The 17,465-nt window shown below is 40.6% G+C and overlaps 1 protein-coding gene across 1 annotated transcript in view; it reads left to right on the forward strand.

The window, feature by feature from the left end:
- The first annotated feature begins 854 nt into the window (after nucleotides 1-854).
- HEPHL1 (hephaestin like 1) overlaps nucleotides 855-17,465 on the forward strand; it is an 89,323-nt gene continuing 72,712 nt past the window's right edge. The window contains exons 1-2 of the mRNA XM_007189809.2: nucleotides 855-1,024; nucleotides 12,897-13,141. Coding sequence (XP_007189871.2) covers nucleotides 855-1,024; nucleotides 12,897-13,141 — 415 coding nt within the window. The remainder of the gene's footprint in view (nucleotides 1,025-12,896; nucleotides 13,142-17,465) is intronic.

Raw genomic sequence — 17,465 nt, forward strand, 5'->3', positions numbered from 1 at the left:
ACGGAGATTCTACGTCACAGATTAGAATAAATAGAAGAATGAGCATCCCTTCACCTTTTTGACCCAAAGACCTGCTACTGAATTTTGTCTTCATGTGCCTGAAGGGTACTTCTTCCTTATTATTTTCATTCATTCTAAGAAAGGCAGCTCCCTGACCTTGGGGGTGATGGCCTCTAAAATTTTGGCTGATCTGGGCGATTGAGTGCCTCATTTCTGCTGATGGGATTTGAGAGCATCTGGGGAAGATGGTGCATGAGCAATGGAGAATTAGTGAGGTTTTACAATGTTGTTATAAACTTTATGATGTGAGTTGATTGTTTCATGTAGCCTCATGAAACAAGTTGGAGAAGGTGGAGGGTGATTACATCACTCTCTCTGCCTTTTCGAAAGAGATGAAGTCTTCTTTAATGCTTGGGATTATTTCCTGATGCTCCACACAGACCCACCCAGTTTTCCAATTTTAATATGTTCCTGTAATAGGTGTAGAGAAAAAAAGAGAAGGCAGGGGGAAGCCATCAGCCCAACTTGTTGTACTGACATTCCTGGCAAAGATGAAAGACTAATGTCAGAGCAGAGCACAAAACCTTACAGAAACAAGTCTGTTTGGTTTGGACAGTAAATAAATAAGCCAGTTACATTACTTGGATGGATGGCAAAAGCTTTGTCATCATAGCAACTACCCCACTGAGCTTGCTCTGCTTATACAAGTTGTCAGCCTCTGTCCCAACCCCAAACTAGCTAAGTAGGAGGAGCTGAACCTTGTCCATTCCTTATTTATAACTAGTTCTGAGTGAGGGGGAGGGACAGGCAGGGTTGCCTCCTGTGCAGGCTGCTTGCCTGAGTTACATCCACAAATGCCTCAGAAGCGGCCGGCTGGCTGCATCCTTCTCCTTACATTCCTGGGTCTGTCTGGGATAGTTGGCGCAGTTACCAGAACATACCACATTGGGATTGTGGAAGAATACTGGAACTATGTACCCCAAGGGAAGAACGTTATTACTGGGAAAAGTTTTGCAGAAGACAAGTGAGTGAAACTGGGGTCCCGATAGACTCCCAGGTTTGGTTCCTTTTTGACTCTGCTTGGGGAAGGTTGTATTCCTTGGGTGGCTACAGTGGGGCTGAGTTGACCTAAATCAACAGGAGGGGTTTTGTGTTTGCTTGGAGAGCCCTTGCATGGGCGAGTGTGTAATTTGGAAGAGACATTCTTAGCTCCATCTATTCACAGCCTCGTCTGTGAAGAGCCATATACAAAACCATGTGATTTGAATAATGGCTTACTCTCTACATGGACAAGTTTCACTAGGTATCACTAAGAACTTCTAGGGGTTCTGGACTCACTGTGTTAAAAAAAAAAAAAGTTAAAACTTGGGATAAAAATTTGAGAAATTTCAAGAATTCTTCACTGTTAAAACACATAGTGTTTTCTTAGTTTTTATTTTTGGAATGAAACATCATAATTAGAGATAGGTATGCTCTAGGTAGTTACATTTTGTTTTGTAATGTTTAAAAAAGGGGGAGAGTTATAATAGATTTGGCTGGTATTTTAAGAGTTTCCTTGAGTCCACTTAGAAATGGCTTTATTTTGCTCGTGAGAGGTTTGTTCCAGCCCCAACTCATTCAATCTGAGGGCAATACTTATCTCCAGAGCCCAGGGCATAGCTGGGTGAGATGATGCTGCAGTCTTCTATGTCCCTGACTTATAATTTTTGCAGAAAATAGCGCTTGTTACCCCTCTTCCTCCCAGAGTGCTGTGTGCTCTCATTTGCTCCCTGGAGTTCCCTCTGAAATCACCTTCTGGCTTCAGAAGCTGTCGTGCATATTTTCAACGTTGTAGTTCTTAGAACATCTTTTGAGATGTTTTGGCAAATAGTCATATATTCGGATGCTTGTTCCTTTCTTGATAGGCAGAGCCCAGTGCACCCAAATCCAAGTTCCATTTTTTAAAGATGAGGTTAGTTGCTAAGATTCATGGGGTCTGCCAACAGGTCTTTAAAAGCCAGGTCCCCCTGCCCTGGGGAAAGACCAAAGACCTAGTTGGCTTGGGCACACGGCTTCCAGGTTATCTAATAACACAAAGGAGGCATAGTCATGTTTTGTTTATTCAAAAAGGATGATGCTCATGCCGGCCAGGCTACCAAGAAAGACTTTTCCTTAAGCTTTGTACCAGGAAATTTAATGTCCAGGGGCTATTTCCAGAGAATGCTCTTGACTTCTTTCAATCTCACATTTGCTGACAATTGATGGTGGTAGTTTGTACTGCAACAAATGGATATGGAGTCGAAAGACTCCCCTAACTGCCAGGGGCTTTCCCTGGAAATAGAGCTCTGCTGTCCTCAAAAAGGCATCAATAGAAAAATGATCATTATGAGCAGCTATTGGACGGGAAAATATTCAAGATGTGTGCATTGAGGGTAGTGAGTGTAGTCTTTAAGCTCAATGTGATGTTGGACACATTTCCATATGCACAGAATTCTATCTTTCTCCTAAAATGCCCATGCCAGTATAGCTGTTTGGTAGCATTTACTCTGACCCAGTGATTGTACCAGAGACTTTTAATTCATTACTGCTTGCAGATGTTATTATTCCCACTCTACAAACAAGGAACTGAGGCTCTGAAGTCAAATACTTGTTTACAATGTAAAAGGCAGCTCCAAACTCACATTTCTTTGACTTCAGAGCCAATATTTTTTCACGATGCAACCTTTTCCTGACAAAGGTGATCCTTTCCCATTGAATTAAATTCAACTTTGAGGGAAGTCAAGGATTCCATTAATAAGAACTTTCTAGAAAGACCCAATTCTTTACCAAGGGCAGGTTTAGTCTCACTTGTCACTCTTTCCAGAAAGACATTGAAAATGATCACTGGTGTCAGTGACCAAACCAGTTACCTGGGTTCATTCAAAAACCCAAAGTACTTTATTTTTTTTTAAATTTTTATTTTATATTGGACTATAGTTGATTTACAATGTTGTGTTAGTTTCAGGTGTATAGCAAGGTGATTCAGTTATACATATACAGATGTCTATTCTTTTTCAAATTCTTTTCCCATTTAGGTTATTACAGAATATTGAGCAGAGTTCCCTGTGCTATACAGTAGGTCCTTGTTGGTTATCTATTTTAAATATAGTAGTGTGTATATATTAATCTCAAACTCCCAATTTATCCCTCCCCCTGCCCCACCTTTCCCCTTTGGTACCCATAAGTTTGTTTTCTATGTCTGGGAGTTTGTTTAAAAACCCAAAGTACTTTAAATACTCAAATACTAAAATGCCATTTCCACAAGGATGGGTGCAGGAAGAAGTTAGGGGATCTCTGTTGATCATTTCAGCCAGAAGATGGTGCTTTGAAGAAATTACAATAAAATGTATGAAAATAGTTATGGTGAAAAAGAAAAGGGAAAAAAAAAGAGAATAGGCATGACTAAAACACAGTTTGTCATCAGATTAGAGTAAGGTGGTTTAACAAATGCTTTGGTTCCATAGAGGAGGACTCCTGCCCTTTAGGAGAAGCTGGCATACTAGATGTCATACCTGGAATGCCAAGGTCCCCAAGGGTTCCCTTCTGGCGTGTCAAGGAGCAATGTTTATGCGGGGCAGACTCCTGACTCTTAAAAGGGAGCCTGAGTGAGGATGTGATGCGTGCTGGTTTTTAGCAGCAATCATGCCAGGAAGTGCTACTCATGTGGCCAGTGGCTCAGGGCAAGTTTCTAAGAAGGTACAGTTGTGGTTGGCTGCTGACCCTTGCTTGAAGACCACAGGACACATGTCTCAGGTGCCATGATTCACAAGTGTCATGGGTGCCACAGGTGACATATGTGAAGATGTCACGATTATGGGACAAGTATGGAGTTCACTATGTGTGTTCTGCATTGCGCCATTTCCCCCAGAGCAAGGAATCATCTTGGGTGATGTGACCATGCCTCTTAGCTTCTGCAGGATGAGTAGACAGCACTTCTGAGGACTCTCTGCTGGTTAGATATTCACACCCAGAAAATGCCCAATATTTAGAAGTCCATGACAGCCGGGTGCCTAGTATTCCATTATGAGTGGAAAGAGCCTAGACTAGAAACCAGGAGACCTGACTTCTAGTCCTTGCTCTGCCCCCAACCTGCTGTGTAACCTTGAACATGTCACGTAATCTCTCTGAACATCAATTTCCTTACTTTGTATAACAAGGGAGTTGAAACACAATCCTTAAAGTCACTTGAGAAGTATAATTCCAAGGCATTAGACATAATTTTCAAAACTAAATGAAAAACATCTTTCCTTACTTGCCAGTTCTAGAAAGATTTTTTGCAATGCAAGGAGAGAGATGATTTGCAAATGTTCAGCCTAGGAATCAGAGTTGAAGAAAGCCCGAGAGTGGGGATATGTGACAATTTTTGAAGTATTCTATATTTTTATTTACCCATTCATTTTTTCCCTATTCTTTAAGAACGGTCTCCAATGCTTCACTTCACCCACAGAGTTTTTTCCCCACAGCCCTGGCCTATTCTGATCAGCTTCCTTCCCAACCCCTCATGGAGCTTCATCTGGTGTCTTTATCTGGCCTTGGACACAGTGTCTCCTTCTCCCTGCTTTGCTCTCTAGTGGTTTGATGTACACCAGTCACCTCTGCAGCTGGAGGATGAGTGCTCTGTTGGTGGAGAGGAAGGCCCAGCATAGGTAAAATAACCCCCCTTCCCTACACAGAGTTTGTCAGTGACAGTGACCCATGGAGGACTGAGCAAGGCCAGTCATTTGGAATCATTAAAGTCAGAACTAATCACTCTCAATCAATTTAGTTGTTCTGGTTGCATTATCTTTGAATAAGGGGAATGGGCAAAAATAAAGGGGGAAAGAAAGGTGAGTGCCAAAGTTTCAGTGATGTAAAATTTCTCGGAAACCAAAATTAGGCAGCGCCAAGAGCCTAATAAATCCTGATTCACAAGGATGAGATAAGAAATAAGTTGAAATCATTTCACCAAGATATGATAGCCATCAGATGGTGCCATTTAGCTTTCCAACTTGGTACCTTTGCTTGGTCATAGGGGTCAAAACATAATTGAGACAATAAGCATGGACGTTTCCTAGCAAGTATAGGACTTAGGAAGACTTCAGGAGTTACATTCTATTTAGAAAATTTTTCTCCTGGAGAATATATTCCTCCTCTTCACCATTGGGCTTAATGGGGACACAGGGCTCCTTTGACTTGCCTGGGGATGGTGTTAGCATTTGATTCACTCCCGCCAGTCCTGCCCATAAAGTGCTTAATTAAAGCGTGACTGTGCTTCAGTGGTAAAGCCTGGTCTTTAATGGAACCAGAGTGGATCACCTTATTTAAAGTTACAATTCTCACCAAGATCTCCTTAGGTCACCAACACACATGCAGGTTTTTTTTTTCTTCCCAGTGAAAGGCAGGGGTTTTCGTGGGCACTAACTCATGGGCAGAACCATACTTGGACGCGAGTGAAACTGATGACTGCTCAAACCCCAAGTTAGGGTCTGTTAAGGGAGCTTACCCAACCATATCACTGTGGCAGCCCAGTTGATGGCAAAGGGTTTTGAACACCCCCCTATGAGCAGGCCCTAGGATGGGGAAGGCCCTGTGTGTTTACCTGAAAGAAGAGCCAAACGAAGGGAAGCAGATGGAGGAAGAGAAAGGCTTTTATAAGCTTTGAAATAAAGAGAAGGATCTCACCTCATTAGCGCTTGGTCTTAGACAGATGATGACTTTCAAATCTCAACTTCTACCTTATCAGCAGAAAAAATCATGTGTTGGGCCTGATGCCTTGTGAATCTCTTGGAGTTACTATATCAGTTAGTGATTGCTTTTGGCTGCCAGTAAAGACAAGACTAGAGTGGCTTAAATAAATTAGGGTTTGATATACTCTTATGAAAGAAATGCAGAGGTGGCCAGTCTAAGGCTGGTGGGACAGCTGGCATGATAGGATTTCAGAGGCCTTCTATATTTCTGACCCACCATCCTTAGCATGCGACTCTACTCCTCAAGGAAGCTTATGGTCACAAAATGGCTGCTAGGACTCAGCCCTCATGCCTGTTATCCAAGAAGGAAGAGAGAAAGGGGAAAGGTAGAAGGGCCATAATTCCTGCTGCATCAGCCCTTTAAAGGGCTCTCATGAAAACCCCACCCAACCAATTCTACTTACATCTCATTGGACGCTCAAAGACACAAAGAGGGCTTGGAAATATGGTCTTTTAGTTTTGCGCTTTTTGGCCTGAATAAAAGCAGGGTTTGATCCTTTTACTAAGAAAGAAAGGGAGCAAGAATATAAGGCAGCTGGCAGTCCCTGCCACCTTCCCCTCCCTAATTCTCCCTTTTCCCCATCCTTCACGAGCACCATCTTTGTCCCCCTCTTCCCTTTCTCACCTCTGGATAGTGGGACACCAAGGTCTGTGGGGCTTGAGAGAACTCAAAGACAACATAATAGCTGTCCTTGAGTCCTTACTATGTTCCAGGCATTGTCATTAAAGCTTTCCCTGCCATGCATAGGGGTGACAGATCTCCTACCCTGGTTAGGGGGACCAGGAGACCCAGGGAAGTTTTCCTTAGCCAAGTGTAGCCCAAGTGGTCTAACAAGATGCCAAGGCAGCCTTGCCTCCTGGCGAGTGTGGGGCTCTGGCATCAACTGAGAAGCTTAGAATTCTTGCTCCATTTACTAGGCAAGTAGTTGAGTCTTCTTCTTCTTCTTTTTTTTTTTTTTTTGCCTCAATTTTCTCATTAGTGAGATGGGGATAATGACAGTCCTTCCATGGGGGGGATCGTATATTCATCTCCTGTGGCTGCTGGAACAGATTACCACAAACTAGGTGGCTTAAAAGAAGAGAAATTTATTCTCACCCAGTCCTGGAGATCCGAAGTCTGAAATGAAGGTGTTGGCAGGGCCACACTCCCTCTGGAGGCTCTAAGGGAGAATCCACTCATTGCCTCTTTCAGCTTCTGGGGGCTGCTGGCAATTCTTGGCTTGTGGTGGCATCACTCCAATCTCTGCCTCCGTCTTCATATCACCTTCTCCTCTGTGTGTGTCTTATCTCCTCCTTATGAGAACACTTTTGCTGGCATTTAGGACTGACATTTAGGTTGGGTTGGATAATCACCTGGATTATCCAAGATCATCTCCTCATCTCAAAATCCTTAACTTAATTACATCGACAAGGACTCTTTCTCCAAATAATGGGATTAGGATGTCAATTTATCTTTGGAAGCCATCATCAGCCCACCGCAGGGTGGGTATCAGGAGATATGTAAATGCTCAGATGTGATGCCGGGCACTGGGTTAGCACTCAGGAAACGTTTGTCTTCATGCTAGCCCTCCTGTCTTGAGGGGTTCTCTGGAGAGCAGGATATCCATGGGAAAGAGACCTCAGATGGTCACATTTTCCTCTTTTCTAGTTAGAGTTTTGCCAGAAACGATCATAACTCCCCTGACTCCCATTGATTGAGCACTCACTCTCCCAGACACTCTGCATGGGGCTCCACATCTCATTTACCCCTCACAGTGGCTCTGCCATGGTCAGCGGTTTACAGCCGAGGAAACTGGGGTTCAGAGAAGTTAAGTCACTTTCCCAAGACCTCACAATGTCAAGGCGGGCATTGGAATTCAAGCTCATTCTCTTTTCCCTTTACTGTGTGTATTTGGCACCTAGGGGGCTTCTGTGGAAATGAGGTGGGAGAAGGGGGAACTCAAGACTTAGGGGATGCCAGGGGGAAACCAGGGTGAGCAAGGTGTAGAGGAGCGCATCACTGGATGGGATAGCTACAAAAACTATTAATCTGATTAAGAAGGGCGTGGCTGTGCCCGAGCTGCAACTCGAAACTGCCATCTTCACCCTTCCTTTGGCCACGTGGCACTTGTCCCATTCTAGTCCTGTTTTCTCATTGGTGAACCTCAGCCCATCTCAAGCTCAGACAACACCACTTGTCCTTATTGTGACTATATGATCTCACATGTTTGCTCTGACCACACCCTCTGCTGATGTTACTTTGCAACTCATCTTCATCCTGTATCTCCCCAACACACACTCAGACATTTGGGCTCTATACGGCGAGTTGTCCCTTAATATAGAAAACTCGGTGTTGCTATTTATTCACCAATGCATATGTTTTGTCTTCCCAACCAGATGGGAAATCTCTTGAATACAGGGACTGAGAATTATAGATCTTGACTCCAGTTTCTAATTTAATGTCCCATATACAGTAGAGGTTCAACAACTGCTCGGTGGTTGAATGGAAGGGAAAAAAAAATCCCACTAAAAGATCTAGGTTGTGGGGGACGGAGGTGCTGGTGAACTGCACAGCCCCAGTGAGCTACAAATGCCTCGGAATCTAAATTGGCAGCCGACCTCTGCACTGGTTAGAGGATTTCCACAGGCAGTTTCGTTCTGACAGTGGTTGATCTCTCCTGCCTTTGGAAGGTGTCTCCCTTCACGGTATTGCCCCTGGCCTTGGCAATGTAAACGTTTTGTCTTTAAAGCAGTAGCTAATGGGACACTTCCCAACCCCACTGGATTCCTTCACAGCAGGAAACAGACAAGTCCTCAGCTTAAGTCAAAATGTTGGAATGTAGGTTGAGGATGAATCTGAGGCGTGGTGATTACTCAGTCACTCAGAGTGGGGTCACCCTGCAGCTACACTATAAATACAATATACAACCCAACAACTTGGGCATTCTAATGAGTGCACTCAAGCTAAACCGGAGGCTGCTTCCTGTGGATGGCTCCTTGAAGTCACCCACTTTCTTTGTTCCTTGGGCAAGATTTGCATCTTCTAAGACTCATAAGAGCTGGAGTTTCTCTCTTATTGTTACATATGTATTATGTATTGTTAAGGGTGGTTTGCTGCATAGACACTGAAAAGACTTTTTCTTACTTCCACCCCTCCCCTACGTTTTCTTTCTATTTTTTTTTTACATTACCACCCCCACCCCCCGCCACTTTGCCCCCCTAGTGTCCATACGTTTGTTCTCTACATCTGTGTCTCAATTTCTGTCCTGCACCTATATCATTTTTATAGATTCCGCATATATGTGTTAATATACGATATTTGTTTTTCTCTTTCTGACTTACTTCACTCTGTATGACAGTCTCTAGATCCATCCACGTCTCTACAAATGACCCAGTTTCGTTCCTTTTTATGGCTGAGTGATATTCCATTGTATATATGTACCACATCTTCTTTATCCATTCATCTGTTGATGGGCATTTAGGTTGCTTCCATGACCTGGCTATTGTAAATAGTGCTGCAATGAACATTGGGGTGCATGTGTCTTTTTGAATTATGGTTTTCTCTGGGTATATGCCCAGTAGTGGGATTGCTGGGTCATATGGTAATTCTATTTTTAGTTTTTTAAGGAACCTCCATACTGTTCTCCATAGTGGCTGTATCAATTTACATTCCCACCAACAGTGCAAGAGGGTTCCCAATTCTCCACACCCTCTCCAGCATTTGTTGCTTGTAGATTTTCTGATGATGCCCATTCTAACTGGTGTGAGGTGATACCTCATTGTAGTTTTGATTTGCATTTCTCTAATGATTAGTGATGTGTAGCAGCTTTTCATGTGCTTCTTGGCCATCTGTATGTCTTCTTTGGAGAAATGTCTATTTAGGTCTTCTGCCCATTTTTGGATTGGGTTGTTTGTTTCTTTAATATTGAGCTGCATGAGCTGTTTATATATTTTGGAGATTAATCCTTTGTCCATTGATTCATTTGCAAATATTTTCTCCCATTTTGAGGGTTGTCTTTTCGTCTTGTTTATGGTTTCTTTTGCTCTGCAAAACCTTTGAAGTTTCATTAGGTCCCATTTGTTTATTTTTGTTTTTATTTCCATTTCTTTAGGAGGTGGGTCAAAAGGGATCTTGCTGTGATTTATGTCATAGAGTGTTCTGCCTATGTTTTCCTTGAAGAGTTTTATGCTGTCTGGCCTTACATTTAGGTCTTTAATCCATTTTGAGTTTATTTTTGTGTATGGTGTTAGGAAGTGTTCTAATTTCATTCTTTTACATGTAGCTGTCCAGTTTTCCCAGCACCACTTATTGAAGAGACTGTCTTTTCTCTATTGTATATCCTTGACTCCTTTGTCATAGATTAGTTGACCATAGGTGCATGGGTTTATCTCTGGGGTTTCTATCTTGTTCCATTGATCTATGTTTCTGTTTTTGTGCCAGTACCATATTGTCTTGATTACTGTAGCTTTGTAGTATAGTCTGAAGTCAGGGAGTCTGATTCCTCCAGCTCCATTTTTTTCCCTCAAGACTGCTTTGGCTATTTGGGGTCTTTTGTGTCTCCATACAGATTTTAAGATTTTTTTTGTTCTAGTTCCATAAAAATGCCATTGGTAATTTGATACTGATTGCATTGTATCTGTAGATTGCTTTGGGTAGTATAGTCATTTTCACAATATTGATTCTTCCAATCCAAGAACATGGTATCTCTCCATCTGTTGGTATCATCTTTAATTTCTTTCATCAGTGTCTTATAGTTTTCTGCATACAGGTCTTTTGTCTCCCCAGGTAGGTTTATTCCTGGTATTTTATTTTTTTGTTGTTGCAATGGTAAATGGGAGTGTTTCCTTAATTTCTCTTTCAGATTTTTCATCATTAGTGCATAGGAATGCAAGAGACTTCTGTGCATCAATTTTGTATCCTGTTACTTCACCAATTCATTGATTAGCTCTAGTAGTTTTCTGGTGGCATCTTAGGATTCTCTATGCATATAATCATGTCATCTACAAACAGTGACAGTTTTACTTCTTCTTTTCCAATTTGTATTCCTTTTATTTCTTTTTCTTCTCTGATTGACGTGGCTAGGACTTCCAAAACTATGTTGAATAATAGTGGTGAGAGTGGACATCCTTGTCTTGTTCCTGATCTTAGAGGAAATGCTTTCAGTTTTTCACCACTTAGAATGATGTTTGCTGTGGGTTTGTCATATATGGCCTTTATTATGTTGAAGTAGGTTCCCTCTATGCCCATTTTCTGGAGAGTTTTTATCATAAATGCTGTTCAATTTTGTCAAAAGCTTTTTCTGCATCTATTGAGATGATCATATGGTTTTTATTCTTCAAGTTGTTAATATGGTGTATCACATTGATTGATTGTGTATATTGAAGAATCCTTGTATCCATGGGATAAATCCCACTTGATCATGGTGTTTGATCCTTTTAATGTGTTGTTGGATTCTGTTTGCTAGTATTTTGTTGAGGATTTTTGCATCTATATTCATCAGCGATATTGATCTGTAATTTTCTTTTTTTGTAGTATCTTTGTCTGGTTTTGGTATCAGGGTGATGGTGGCCTCATAGAATGAATTTGGGAGTGTTCCTTCCTCTGCAAGTGTTTGGAAGAGTTTGAGAAAGACGGGTGTTAGCTCTTCTCTAAATGTTTGATAGAATTCACCTGTTAAGCCATTTGGTCCTAGACTTTTGTTTGTTGGAAGATTTTTAATCATAGTTTAAATTTCATTACTTGTGATTCGTCTGTTCATATTTTCTACTTCTTCCTGGTTCAGTCTTGGGAGGTTATACCTTTCTAAGAATTTGTCCATTTCTTCCAGGTTGTCCATTTTATTGGCATAGAGTTGCTTGTAGTAGTCTCTTATCTGTTCTTATCTGTTCTGCCTCAGTTATTCTGCTATTGATTCCTTCTAGTGTATTTTTCATTTCAGTTATTGTATTGTTCATCTCTGTTTGTTTGTTCTTTAATTCCTCTAGGTCTTTGTTAAACATTTCTTGCATCTTCTCGATCTTTGCCTCCATTCTTTTTCCGAGGTCCTGGATCATCTTCACTATCATTTTTCTGAATTTTTTTTCTGGAAGGTTGCCTATCTCCACTTCATTTAGTTGTTTTTCTGGGGTTTTATCTTGTTCCTTCATCTGGTGCACTGCCCTGTGCCTTTTCATCTTGCCTATCTTTCTATGAATGTGGGTTTTGTTAAGTCTTAGAATTCTGTTTTTTTCATATCCATCCCTTTTTTTCCCTATTGCATCACACCCTCCTAATCTCCTGACAACCTCCCTGCCCCCATCTTTGCTATCCCCTTTGCCTGACTCCTCTAAAACTTTCATACCATTGCCATAAGGATCATTCCTAAATACTGATTATCATGTCACCCATTTTATGAAAAACCTCAGTGAGTCCTCAGTTCTTCCAAGATCAATTCTAAATTCTAAATTCTTCAACCTATGATAACCATATGGTAAAGTTCATTATCAATCTTTCCCCAGATTTTACACGCATCCATACTTCTCGCTACTCACCTTCCAGAACTCTGCCCCAGCCTATAACTTGCTTTCCCCCCATATCACCCATACTTCTTCCTCCTTGTTGCTCATGCTCTGTCCCTGCTTAGTGTCCTCAACTTTTCCATTTTGTTATCCAATCCTACTTCTTCTTAATTTCTGCATTTTATATGAAGTTTTTCTGACCTCTTTGACCCACAGCAATCTTTTCCTTCTGTGAACAAATATATTCCTAGAAAAACTGAGCCAATATCCATTGCATCAACCACTCAACTGGCACTTACATAATCATATATTGCTCTGTGTAGTTACTTAATTTTTTCATTATTAGAGCATAGACTCCTACTGAGAATGTGGTAAGTGCATAGTAAGTGTTTGCTAAATGAAAAGGGGCAAATGGACAGTGTGACTTTAGAATATTTTGGTTTTGTTTTAGTTTGGTTGTGAATACTATTTGTTTCTGGCTTGTCACTTAACTCTTAGGCTCCATTTCCTCACTAATAAATTGAGGATAATCTTACCAACTTTACAGAGGCTGAAGGGTTTTGGTGAACACCAAATGAGAAATCATGCTTACAAGTACTTTATGGACTATTAAGGTAAGCTATTAGGATTTCTCTTTTAATTTCAATTATAAAATATTTTCCTTCTTACTTTTAGACTTGCAACCTTATTTCTCGAAAGAGGACCCAACAGGATAGGCGGTATTTACAAAAAGGCTGTTTACAGACACTACACAGATGAGACCTATTCCACGGAGATCCCCAAACCTCCCTGGCTTGGATTCTTGGGCCCCATCTTGAGAGCTGAAGTGGATGATGTGATTGTCATCCATTTAAAGAACTTTGCTTCCCGACCCTACTCCTTGCATCCACATGGTGTTTTCTACAACAAAGATTCAGAAGGTAAATATCAATCCTATATTATTGGTGTCTTCTCTCTCATTCTTAAGTAAGGCAACTGTCAGTTACAGTGAATGGGATTCTAAGAGCGCATTCTAAGATTACACATGTACTTTTGTCTTCTCCCTGCCTCCCCCTCACCCCATCTCCATCTGTCCCCACCTTTTCTTTCTCTTTTTCCCTTTTCTTACCCTATTTCCTTCCTCTCTTCTTTCTCACTTTTGTTTATGTTGCTACAGAACTGGGTGTTGGCGTCCCTTGACACATGCTCCACCACGGCCCCAGAAGCACACTAACCTTCCTGTCAATCAGTCTTGACTGGGTCCCATGTTGGATAAGGAGCAGCGTGCACAACGGATTCCTGTGTCCTATCACCAGTAACAGCCTCAGCTATGGGGAGGGTGTCTCAGTGCACGTGGACCTCAACTTCCCTGCTTAAGGCTACTGTCTTTGGTGCTTCCTTTCTGAAGCGTCCCTGTCTTCTTTTTTTAAAATTTTATTTATTTATTTATTTGTTTGTTTATTTATTTAGGCTGCGCTGGGTCTATGTTGCTGCGCGTGGGCTTTCTCTAGTTGCCGCGAGCGGGGGCTACTCTTCATTGCGGTGCAAGGGCTTCTCATTGCGGTGGCTTCTCTTGTTGCGGAGCTCGGGCTCTAGGCACATGGGCTCAGTAGTTGTGGCTCGAGGGCTCTAGAGTGCAGGCTCAGTAGTTGTGGCTCGAGGGCTCTAGAGTGCAGGCTCAGTAGTTGTGGCACACAAGCTTAGTTGCTCCACGGCATGTTGGATCTTCCCGGACCAGGGCTCGAACCCGTGTCCCCTGCTTTGGCAGGCAGATTCTTAACCACTGTGCCGACAGGGAAGTCCCCCATCCCTGTCTTCTTGTTTGTATTTAAATAGCTTCAATAGCACAGTTTCCTGAGTACTCCCTAAACTTAAATTTTTTTTAAAGCAACATTCTTCGGCTTTTGAGATGGAAGTATTTCTCAGTCTTCAGAAGTATTTTTCACATCTTTCATTTCATTCTTGCTCGTGACCAGGTGGAATGTGTCAAATGATGCTGAACCTGCTACACTCCTGGCTCTGAGGAACATGCCAGGAACAGCACCATTAACTGTGATGCAGCTTACTTTACCACCAAGGATGAGCTTCTGGTTATTAACTATTGTCCTAAGGCAGCCAAACTTGCCTGGGAGTTGCCATAGACAGGTCTGTCTAAGCAGCCAGAGGAGACACCTCTGATGATGGACACAAGATTAGGAGTGCCCTTTGTTCTTGGTGCTTTACCTCCATCCAAAGTGCAGCAAAGCTCTCGGTCCCAGACTTGGTTAGTTCTGAGTAGGTGAATGTGAGCATGTAAAATTCATTACCTTCATGATACTTCCACTGAGTGCCCACCAGATGCCAGAGACTGACTGTGGGTCCTGGGAATACAAGACAAATGATTCGTAGGCTATAGTTGAAAATCAATAACTATGAGTATAAGGATTTATTTCAGGGCTCTCAATTCTGTTCCCCTGATCTATGTGCTTACCCTTGCACCAACACCACACTGTCTTGATTACTACGAATTTATTGTAAGTTTTGAAATTGGGTTGCATAAATCCTCCAACTTTGCTCTTCTCAAGACTTTTTAGCTACTCTAAGTCCTTTGCATTTCCATATAAATATCAGATGAACTTGTTAATTTTTACCAAAAAACCCCACAAAACATCAGCCGGGTTTTGATTAGGATTGCATTGAGTTTTATCAATCAGTTGGGGGGAAATTGTCATCTGCATTTAAAAGATGAATTGCCATCTTGACAATATTGAGTCTTTCAATCTGAACATGGAATTTAGACTTTTATTGTCTCTAAACAATGTCTTAGTTTTTAGTGTACAAGATTTGCATTTCTTTTGTTAAGTTTATTCAGAAATATCTTATTCTTTCTGGTACTGTTATAAATGGAATAACTTTCTTAATTTCATTTTTGATTGTTTGTTACTAGTGTGTAGAAATACAATTGAGTTTTATATATTTATCTTGAATCCTACTATCTTGTTAAATTTGTTTATTAGTAGATGTTTAAAGGGTTCCTTGGAATTTTCTAAATACAGAATCATGTCACTATGAATATAACGTTTTATTTCTTCCTTACCAATGGGTAAAACTTAGTTTTTTCTTTGGCTTATTGCACTGGCTAGAACTTTCAGGACAATATTTAATAACAGTGGCAAGAGCAAACATTCTTCCCCTGTTCCCAGTCATAGGAAGAAAGCATGCAGTCTCCCATACATTAAGCATGATGTTAGATGTGGATTATTCTTAGAAGGAAGTTCCCATCTATTCCTAGTTTGAGAGTTTTTAATTTGATAAGTACTGGATTTTAAAAAATTTAATCTTTATTTTATATTGGGGTGTAGTTGATTTACAATGTTATGTTAGTTTCAGGTGTACAGCTAAGTGATTCAGTTATACATACACATATATCCATTCTTTTTCAGATTCTTTTCCTATATAGGTTATTACAGAATACTGAGTAAAGTTCCCTGTGCTATATAGTAGGTCCTTGTTGACTATCTATTTTATATATAGTAGTGTGTATGTGTTAATCCCAAACTCCTTATTTATCCCCCCTCCACACTTCCCCTTTGGTGACGATATGTTTGTTTTTGAAGTCTGTGAGTCTGTTTCTGTTTTGTAAATAAGTTTCAAATTTTCTACCATTTTCTTTAGATTCCACATATAAGTGATATCTTATGATATTTGTCTTTGTCTAACTTACTTCACTTAGTATGATAATCTCTAGGTCAATCCATGTTGCTGCAAATGGAATTATTTCATTCTTTTTTATGGTTGAGTAATATTCCATTGTATATATGTACAACATCTTCTTTATCCATTCCTGTGTCTATGGACATTTAGGTTGCTTCCATGTCCTGGCTATTGTAAACAGTGCTGCAATAAACATTGGAGTGCATGTATTTTTTCAAATATAGTTTGCTCCGGATATATGCCCAGGAGTGGGATTCCTGGATCATATTGTAGTTCCATATTTAGTTTTTAAAGAAAACTCCATACTCTTCTCCACAGTGGCTACACCAATTTACATTCCCATCAATAGTGTAGGATGGTCCCTTTTCTCCACACCCTCTCTAGCATTTATTGTTTGTAGACTTTTTGATCATGGCCATTCTGACTGGTGTGAGGTGATACCTCACTGTAGTTTCAATTTGCATTTCTCTAATAATTAGGAATGTTGAACATCTTTTCATGTGTTTTTTGGCCATCCATATGTCTTCTTTGGAGAAATGTCTATTTAGATCTTCTTCCCATTCTTTGATTGGATTGTTTGGGTTTTTTGATATTGAGCTGCATAAGCTGTTTGTATATTTTGGAGATTAATCCCTTGTCAGTCTCTTCATTTGCAAATACTTTCTCCCATTCTGTGGGTTGTTTTTTTCGTTTTGTGTATAGCTTCCTTTGCTGTGCAAAACCTTTTAAGTTTCATTAGGCCCCATTTGTCTGTTTTTGATTTTATTTCCATTACTCTAGGAGGTGGGTCAAAAAAGATGTTCCTGTGATTTATGTCATAGACTGTTTTGCCTATGTTTTCCTCTAAGAGTTTTAGAGTGTCTGGCCTTACATTTAGGTCTTTGATCCATTCTGAGTTTATTTTTGTGTATGGTGTTAGGAAGTGTTCTAACTTCATTCTTTTACATGTAACTGTCTAGTTTTCCCAGCACCACTTATTGAAGAGGCTATCTTTTCTCCATTGTTTATTCTTACCTCTTTTGTCAAAGATGACCATAGGTGCGTGGGTTTATCTCTGGGTTTTCTATCCTGTTCCATTGATCTATATTTCTGTTTTTGTGCCAGTACCATACTGTCTTGGTTACTGTAGCTTTGTAGTATAGTCTGACGTCAGGGAGTCTGATTCCTCCAGCTCTGTTTTTCTTTCTCAAGATTGCTTTGGTTATTTGGGGTCTTTTGTAAAGACTTTTACATACAAATTGTAAAATTTTTTGTTCTAGTCCTGTGAAAAATGCCATTGGTAATTTGATGGAGACTGCATTGAATGTGTAGATTGCTTTGGGTAATATAGTCATTTTCACAGTTTTGATTCTTCCAATCCAAGAAGATGGTATATCTTTCCATCTGTTTGTATCATCTTTGATTTCTTTCATCAGTGTCTTATAGTTTTCTGCATACAGGTCTTTTGCCTACTTAGGTAGGTTTATTCCTGGTATTTTATTCTTTTTGTTGCAATGGTAAATGGGAGTGTTTCCTTAATTTCTGTTTTAGATTTTTCATCATTAGTATATAGGAATGCAAGAGATTTCTGTG

This window comes from Balaenoptera acutorostrata, chromosome 9 (genome assembly GCF_949987535.1).
Source record: "Balaenoptera acutorostrata chromosome 9, mBalAcu1.1, whole genome shotgun sequence".
NCBI lineage: Eukaryota > Metazoa > Chordata > Mammalia > Artiodactyla > Balaenopteridae > Balaenoptera > Balaenoptera acutorostrata.